Genomic DNA, 9581 nt, shown 5'->3' on the forward strand with positions numbered 1-9581 from the left:
ACGTAAGTCTGACAACTTTACCGCCATCTGTAAACCGATTGTCTAGAGAAAATGTGGGAGCCTCGACGTTTCACAATCCTATGGGCCTTCAGGGTATGTTACAGGGATAGCTTTAACTTTACGTGCCTGTTGAGCCTTCAGAATCCAATAGACTACTTCTTTGCCACTTCAGAATTTGGGGACTGATCCACAGGTGATTATGTTAACTAATCGAATGAAAACGGAAAGTGACCGTGGATGGTCAAGAGTCGATGTTCTTGCCCTCTTTAAAGTTACTGTCTTGACATTCGCCTGGAGAAGACAGAGGCGGGTACTTCCACATACGCGACTGCTCTGTCGGAACGAAGTTACATTCTGTTCTTTCTTTAGAAAACAATTTCAAGTTAAAGCAACGTTATCTGTCCTTAAAGCATCTTACAGTGAAGGTATTTCTCGCTAAACTCCGTGCAAGAGCGTTAAGCTTCATGCTTCGGCAGTTGTCACCCCCCCCGGAAAATTACACACGTCACCCACTGAACTGGAGACTAGGGGTATTATAGCCGTTCTGAATATTGTACTAAGGAGGCAAAATTTCCAATACATGCGCCGCGAATCATTCCCACCAAGTCATCGAAATGGTACGTAATGCGTTATTGATAATTGAGACACGAAATAGAACTTCTGATTGCGATAAAACGTGAAAGGTAAAGGTAAAATTGGCCGGTCGCGGTAGCCGAGCGGTCTAAGGCATGTACTGTCTTCGCTCGCTCGGAAGCCGGGATCGTGGGGTCGGATCCCACTCAGGGCATGGATGTTTAGTTTGTGTGTGTGCGTTTTTCTATGTTTGTGTATAGGTAGAGGCCTTGCGACGAGCTGATCACCCGCCCAAGGAGTCCTACCGAATGTGTAAGATCTAGAAAATCCGAAGTGAACGGAGAAGTTCATGGAGGTAGGCCTAGGCCCACTGGGGCTGTAGTGCCAAGGGAAAAAATAACAGGTAAAATTGTCCCTGTGCTTAATTAATTAATCTCTATGCCACGAAGACATATGGGGAAGTGAAAGTATAGCTCAGGCATTCTTAACCTCGGCATTAGATGGATATGAGTGGGTCAGCTTTACGTTCCTGCCGCTTTACCCACTGGAAGAAACGCTAAAATATGAAAGTTACAGGGGTAACGTTCCCACCTCGTGACTCAAGGTACGAGGGTTCAAACCCGGCGGAGGTCGTGGAATTTTGAAGGGTGGAAAAATTCAGGGAACAAGTCCTCCGGGAGGGACTTTAAGCCGTGGGTCCCGTGTCGTAGCTTTACGGCACGTAAAAGAACCTCATGTCTCAAGAGGACCTCTGAGCCAAATTCAGGACATTTCCCGCCCAGCAGTAGTCTCTAACGCCTCTGCTAGATGGGGGAAGCATCAAGATACCGCTGAGCCAGTAGACGCCGAACTCGCTGGCTGAGTCGGGACTGATGGCACGCACCAGTACCGGTAGGATATAGAGACTGGTAGAATATCACAGGGGGACGCACAATGGACCAGTATCTGGTCTAAGTGCATGGGGAAACCCACCCTCTCCAATAACAACAACAACAACAACAACAACAACAGATTGTATAACGCATTATCACGAGGTATATAAATAACAAAGGCGTTCAATCTATGTTCTGTTATCCCTATATCGTAACGGGACATAATTGTCATCTCAAATTCGCCTATTGTTTCATGATTGAAAATCAATCGGTAAATTACATACATATGTTTATACACTGTAACGTTTATTTAATTGTGATTTATCACAGCGCTGTCAGTATCTAAAACTATCGTCAGATTGTAAGCTAATTAGCTTACAATAAACAAACAAAAACAGACTCCCTGGCCTTGCGGACTACAGGCCACGGAGTTGTTTTTGTTTATAGATATTTAGCGAATTACATTCGACCTGAGGGCAAATATTGCATGTATGTCTTCACTTAAATTTGTCGTAAAAATTGTCCGATCTAGATGAATATTTAAATTTATTGACAAATTCTCTTCCGTCCAACTGTTATCGAGTTGTTTTATGCCTGCAGACCGACACGCAGATGGACTGTGCAGACTTAGTAGGCTCTTCTCTGGCTTGGGGATCAGCTCTTAAAACTGCGCACACTGAACAATCCTCGCACGAAAAATCGGAGTTATACCGCAGAATGATCTCCCTTTTCTTCTGTAATCCTGCATACCTTTCTTTGACACGGAGTAATGCAGCCGAAGTGTGAAGCTGGCTACTCTATTCCTCATGAAATTAATCCAACGAGGAGATTGGTCTAACATTAACATTAATTAACATTAATCGATTTGAATGTTGATCTGGAAATCGACTACCGTGGCTTGAGCTTCTTCGTCGGTTGGCTGTATTCAACATCCGGTCATTGTCTGCAGTTTCTGTATCAGTAATCTGCCACTGTTTACAATTTCTGTGCTAGTACCCAACAACGATTTGATACCCGACCAGTATGCGCAACTGTAATGCTTATATCCGGTTATTATTTGAGACCTGCTCATTACTTATAATTTCTACGGAAGTTCTCGGTTACAGCGTACAATTTCCGTTCTGGTACATAGTCCCTGCTGGTGTCCAGCTACTATCTAATACCCAACAAGTTTACGCAATTATACTGCTTATATCTGGTTACAGCTTGAGGTCTGTTCATTAATTATAATTTCTCTGCTTGTTATCGGCCAGAATTTGTGATTTATATTCTGTACCTGCCTACGTATTACTCGGCGCTACAGCCTTGGGTAAGCCTTGGCTTCCTCTACAGCCAGTCTCCACAACCATTGCGTGCTGCCATAGGAATGGATCCACGCATGATGACTTAACTTTACGTACCTACCTACCTACCTACCACTCGGCGCTACAGCCATGGGTAAGCCTTGGCCTCCTCCACAGCCAGTGCGTGCTGCCACAGGAATGGACCCACGCATGATGACTTAACTTTACGTACGTACGTACCTACCTACCTACCTACCTACCTACCTACCACTCGGCGCTACAGCCCTGGGTGAGCCCTGGCCTCCTCTACAGTCAGTCTCCACAACCAGTGCAGGCTGCCATAGGAATGGACCCACGCATGATGACTCGAGGCTGGTTGTTAGGTTTTTGAACAAAATTCTTTTTACTGGATGAGGTTGTTAGCCTCATGCCCAACCCCCAACCTGGAGGACCAGGGTATCTCTCTTAGTCTGGACTCTACCCTTTGACCTTTCCGGCATGGGTGATCCTACCGGTTCTTAAACTACCGCCGGCATAGCTCCCCAGGTCACAGTCACGCAAGCCCCACCACCACGACAAGGTGGAGGCACCTTTGAGGGGAATTCCTATTTTATACCAAGCCACTATTCACAAATATTGTGTTTATACCCAGTAGGTAATCACAAGCTATGCTGGTATAGGGTATATACCTAACTTCTTCGGTTTCTGCGTTTACTGTTATGGAATTCATCAAAAATGCTGGCATAAAAGAGGGATCCACCAAACAGTTGCAACCGGGGCTGATATGGGGACGTTACTTCCAGATCGGGGCTCATTCTAAAGGGCAAAGTTGTCCCTATAACCGGCCGTGGAGGCCCATAGGGTTGTGAGACGTCGAGGCTACCAACAGATTACCTCGATATGTATGTTACACTGAACCCGTGTGGAGGTGGGGTCGAATACCTCCATCCTTGCCCTGCGAGTCGTAGAGAGCGAGGAAAAGAAAACCCGGTGTCTGGGAGTATAACTGGGCCAACCTGTCACTGGGGGACATAAATAAAGAAACCTTGTTCTCAAGTTGGGGGGGGGGCTAGACTTTAAGGTGACGACGTTGTTCTGCAAAAAAAAAAAATCTGTTGCGAAAACCAAAGACGTGAAAACCGGGTGGTCTGATTTACGCAAGGAGCCGACAAATCTGGCAGAATTTTCTGAGGAAGACTACGGCTCAAAAAGGGCTCTTCTGCCGATGATGATGATGATATGTTACGCTGGACAGTACTCCTACTAAGATTATTCTTAATGCTCGCGCGAGTGTTAGCGCTAATCATGCCGCAAGCATACATCAGTTTACAGGCATTAAAAGTAAAATGCTTGAAACAAATGCGGCTTCTGGTTTATAGCTACAACGCAATTTTATACAGGGCACTATGCTACAAGTCGGAAGGTCGCGGGTTCAAATACCGATGAGGTCACTGGATTTTTTCAGTTGACCTAATCCTTCCGGCCGCACTATGACCTTGGGGTTCACTCAGCCTCTAACAGAAATGAGTACCAGGAATTAATTAAATAATTTTCCTGGGGAGTAAAGTGCGGCCGGCGCGTAGGGCCGACAACCTTACCGCCATCTTTGAGCCGATTGTCTAGATACTGTGGGACCCTCAGCGTCTCACAACCCTATGGGCCTTCGCGGCCTGGTACAGGGATAGCTTTACTTTACTTTACTTTGCTTACGCAATTTTATAGCGCTTACTTTTAATGTGTGCCTTCTGAAGATGACCCATATGGGCCGAAACATAGAAGCACTAAAATAAATGACCTCATGTATGCTACTCTTATTAAGATAATAAAGTTGTCCCTGTGCTTAACTAATTAAGCACTACGCCATGAAGACGTATGGGGGAGTGGATGTATAGATCCACATTTTCTTGACCTCGGCATTAGTTAGGAGGTTGAGTGGATCCCAGAGCCGGTCTGGAAGACGTGGAGAAGAGAAAATTCTTGACCCTACAGGAACTCGAACTCCGACCCCTCGGTCATCCAGTCGCTATACAGACTATGCTATCCCGGCTCCTCTTATTAAGATAATAATTAATACAAATATAATAGTTAAGATGTCACATATCAAAATATTGCTAGTAACAATGCATCAACAATGTTATCATTAGAAATCCCAAGATCATATAAAATTTAAATAGGATATCTTTTCCCCTAAAATTTCCTCTTATCAATAAATAGAAGCAAAAATTTTATGTATAATATGAACATGTTTATTTGTTCTACAGACTGATGAAGTTCGAAAGAGCAAGGTCCAAAGATTGTGCAGTACATTCAGATTAAACTAAATGTTCATTTCAGTTCCTACAAAGAGCAAGTGTCCCTGCTCAAAGGTGCACCTTTCACTGCAAGTGCAGACAACCCACTGGTCATGTTTGTAGCTACCTACTTCATGGCCTGCTTTTCGCTTACATCCAAAGAAGGCGCACAGAACATTTCTTCTGACTTGTTATTCCAGTCGTGAAATACACGAACATGTACTCCAGAAGTTAGGTGGCAGTTCCAGTTTAACGCTTCGAGCCCCAAGCAACAGGGAACAAGAAATTTCTTTTACAAGTGACGATGTCGCGTCTAACAGGAAGTAGGAAGATGGCATGAGTATTACGTAATTTATATCGTATTCTTCTCCTTCATGTCTTTTGCTCTTCCGTTATTTTTTGACCGCCTCTGTGGTCTAGTGGTCAGACTTATTGGCTACAGATCCAGAGGTCCGGAGTTCGGTTCCCACCGCTACCAGATTTTCTGAGAAGTACTGGGTTTGGAACTGGATCCACTCAGCCTCGTGAGGATAAGTAAGGAGCTATTTCAAGGAAACAGCGGCTCCGGTCTAGAAAAACCGAGATTAATGATCGTGGGAATTCGTTGCGCTGACCATGCGACACTCTCTATCCGCTAAAGTTGGCACTAACTTCGCCGACGAGCGGCGGTCGCTCGATCGGTATAGTTTGCTTGCGGGCTAAAACCACGGAGTTTTTTTTCTTTGACAATGATTTGATGGAAACAGAACTGCAGATTTGGTAAACCGGTTTACTTCAGTGGACTTCTTCAAAAGTCCGCTGTGCTCATTGTGATACGCAAGTAACAATGCCACATGCAGGGCCTATAACTTAAAAACAATAATGGCTGTTACTAAACCCATGTGGAGGCGGAGTCGAATACGTCCACCGTAGACCTGCGGTTCGTAGGAGGCGACAAAAAAGGAAGTCTTGAACCTGAGAGAGTATGACCCGAGAATGACTCCGCTGGCGAGAGCCAGCAGCAATTGTAAAAGACCGACCCGTCCTCTCATCAGAGAGAGCGTCTCACATCAACAAACCTGCAACTGTCTGACAGTAATAAAAATCTGGTTGTATGCCCCAAATGGGTGCTTTAGTCCAAGACTGACTGGACGACTGAGCGTCGGTCGTGACATAACTTTCACTCTGACTTGCGAGTTCTTACCAGAACTTGTTGGTAGTGCACTACCTGCTTCAAACACGTACACATTGTTGCCTTCTTAAACTTAAGGATCCGGCTGTGCAGAAATAGCAACAATAACTGTTACTGTAGTCCTGAAAGAAATGAAGACTATGCGTTCAGCAATCTGAAACAGGCTTCCATACATTTCGATAAACCTTCGTATCGCCGGAAGTAACACGTGGGTTGTCATACTCTTCTACGATTTTAAACTGAGTATCAGCTTCGCAGCAGAAACGCAGTGCTACAGTAGCGGGATATGCCTGGATGTGAGGATATTTCTATATTTCCGCCATCAGTGCTTCAAATTATAGCGGAAGAGCCATCACGTCTGGCTTGTACACAGTTGCACACGATGCGTGCGCAAACCCTGTTGCAACTATGGCCCTTTTCATCCCGTCTGTGGTTCGTCATTACCAGGGCCCGGATTTTGATGACCAGAAAATATTAAAAAAATGACCGAAAAAATCCAGAAAAATAACCTAAAGAAGAAAGAAAGAACACTTCGCTTCCATGTTATTCACATTTCAGAAAACATATGAAGAAAAATTCCCTAAAATGGCCAAAAATGACAAGAAATACCCTTAAAAGTCTAAAAATTTACCAAAAAATTACCCCCAAAAATAAAAAATGACCTTAAACCCAAAAATGTCAAAAAATGACAAAAAATTACCTATAAAATTTACATTTCTGTAACCAGCAGCTAATATCCGAGATTTATATATTTAAGAGCATCGCATAGGATACAAGGAAAAAAAGATGACATGTCATCAAAATCCGGGCCCTGGTCATTACATTATGTTGAAGTAGGCACAGCTCAGTCGATATAACAACGGGCTGGACGGTCGGGCTTCGATTCCCGGCAGAGATTTTTCTTCTCCACCGCGTCCATACCGGCTCTGAGACACACCCAGCCTTCTATCCAATGGGTACCTAGGGCGATTTCCCAGGGAGTAAAGAGGCCGGGGCGTGAAGCTGACGAGGTCAAGAATGGTGGAGCTATACGTCCACTCCTCCATACGTCTTCATGGCACAGTGCATAATTAAGTACAGGGAAAACTTTGCCTTGCCTTTAATTGCATCGGTTTCCCTCGACGCAGTAGCCCACGAAAGCTCTTAGTATTGTCACCACGGAAGTTGATAACTTTCTCCATGATTACGTAATTATAAACTCAACTCTGAATTGTATCAGCGGTTGTTTCAGATGTTTCATCCTTGACTGTGGGTGTGCCTAATAATTCAGTGTTTACACATATCACGGAATAAGCGACCTCCGTAGTCTAGGAGTAACGTTCCCACCTCATGACTCAAGGTACGCGGATTCAAACCCGGCGGAGGTCGTGGAATTTTTAAGGGCGGAAAAATTCAGGGAACAAGTCCTCCGGGTGGGACTTTAAGCCGTGGGTCCCGTGTCGTACATTTACGGCACGTAAAAGATCCTCATGTCTCTAGGAGACCTCTGAGCAAAATTAGGCAACAATTTCCCGCCCAAGTAGTTTCCAGTGCCTCTGGTAGATGGGGGAAATATCAGGTACCGACGGCCGACCTCGTTGGCTGAACGGGGCTGATAGCACGCACCAGTACCGGTAGGGTATGGCGACAGTAGAAATTAAATGGGGACGCACAATGGACCAATAACTGGTCAAAGTGCATGGGTAAACCCACCCCCTCTAATAATAATAATAAAATATCACGGAATGAAAAAAATCATTCTATTTAATGTTTGCTAAATGATTCCGCACTTACGGTAACAAATGTGGTTTCAGATGAGTCCTTAGACAATTCGTCATTAGCATGTGGACCAAGAGGATTTGGTACAATTGCGTCACTTTTTGTCTCTGTACAGAATACTTTCCATCAAACATGTGTGAAATAATTTCTATGTACAGTCAGTATAGCGGAAGGATAGGTACTTCTAAAGTTATCCCTGTAACAGGCCGTGGAGGCCCATAGGGATGTGAGATGTTGAAGTTCCCACATTTTCTAGACAATCGGCTCACAGATGGCGGTGAGTTTGTCAGCTTTACTCGCTGTCCGCCCTTTACCCCTCAAGAAGATTCCTGATACTCATTTCTGTTAGAGGCTGAGTCGGCCCCAGGGCCATAGTGCCTCAACATCTCACAACTCTACGGGCCTCCTTGGTCTGTTACAGGGATTGTCCTTTTCATGTTTCACTTCCACGCATCACAAATGGTTGTAATATTGTTCTGAATATTTATAATTTTCATTTCAACTTTCGTACAGGAATCCAGCACCTGGGTATGACAAGACATACATCATGTTTGATCTTACACTTGTACTTTCAGGATTTTAAATGGTTAAGTTATGGTCAGTTTGATGTAAGACTTGCTTGGGAGAGCCCTACAGTTAGTTATACAAACATTTGCGCTGAGCATATATGATGCATTGAGTTTTCTGCTTTATTCTATTCATTGCTGTTCTTGTTAAAGTTATTTTCACATTTCTTTTTATTGCTAGTGGAGTGGGACTAAGTCCCTTCTACTGCGGCCACTTCTGGCCTATTGTACCAGCCCCAGATGATAGGTGAGGGTGATTGTGGAGCAATAGGTGGAATGAAGATTGGCAGAGGAAACCGAAGTACTCGGAGAAAACCTGCCCCAGCGCCACTTTGTCCACCAGAAATCCCACTTGATCAGACCCGGGATCGAACCTGGGCCGCCGCGGTGGGAAGCCAGTGACTAACCACTTGAGCTATGGCGCAGCCTCTAGTTTTTAACTTACTTGGTGTCCTATACAATTAAAACCTTGTTCTTTATTACAGAAAACAATATTAGACAGTATACATCAAGATGATGATAGTTTCGAAGGTGATGGTTATACCAGTTTGGCAGTCATATATGCTGTGTTTGCTCTCTGCAATTGGCTTGCCCCTTCCATTATTAGTGTCAGTGGACCCAGGATAGCTATGCTAATAGGAGCAATTACATACTGGTAAGTTCAGCTCTGACATTTTATATAGTATTTATTATTATTATCATCATCACCGTGTCATATGGAATTACCTCATAAGATCTGTTTTTGTGTAATTTATCTTTCCTCTTTATTTGTAAGTTTGAATATGTTAATGAAACACTTAAAATTAATTGTAATATGTTCTTAACACATTGTATTCTCTATGTATTCATTTTATAATGAACTGTAAGTGTATACTAGTATTTAAGTTCTGCCTTATTTGATATTTGGGGCATGCAGTAGCGTAGTTGGTTGAGGCACTATGCTACAAGCCATAATGTCACGGGATCAAATCCTGATGAGGTGGATTTTTTCAGTTTACCTAATCCTTCCAGCCGCACTATGGCCCTGGGGTCAACTCAGCCTCTAATAGAAATGAGTAGCAGAAATA

At 44.0% G+C, this 9581-nt stretch overlaps 1 protein-coding gene across 1 annotated transcript in view; it reads left to right on the top strand.

The window, feature by feature from the left end:
• The window catches only part of LOC111868290 (UNC93-like protein MFSD11), a 27398-nt gene that overhangs the window by 9801 nt on the left and 8016 nt on the right, over positions 1 to 9581 (top strand). The window contains exon 2 of the mRNA XM_023858818.2: positions 9000 to 9169. Within this exon, the coding sequence (XP_023714586.1) occupies positions 9000 to 9169 (170 nt within the window). The remainder of the gene's footprint in view (positions 1 to 8999; positions 9170 to 9581) is intronic.

The sequence above is a fragment of the Cryptotermes secundus genome, unplaced genomic scaffold, assembly GCF_002891405.2.
Source record: "Cryptotermes secundus unplaced genomic scaffold, Csec_1.0 scaffold1003, whole genome shotgun sequence".
NCBI lineage: Eukaryota > Metazoa > Arthropoda > Insecta > Blattodea > Kalotermitidae > Cryptotermes > Cryptotermes secundus.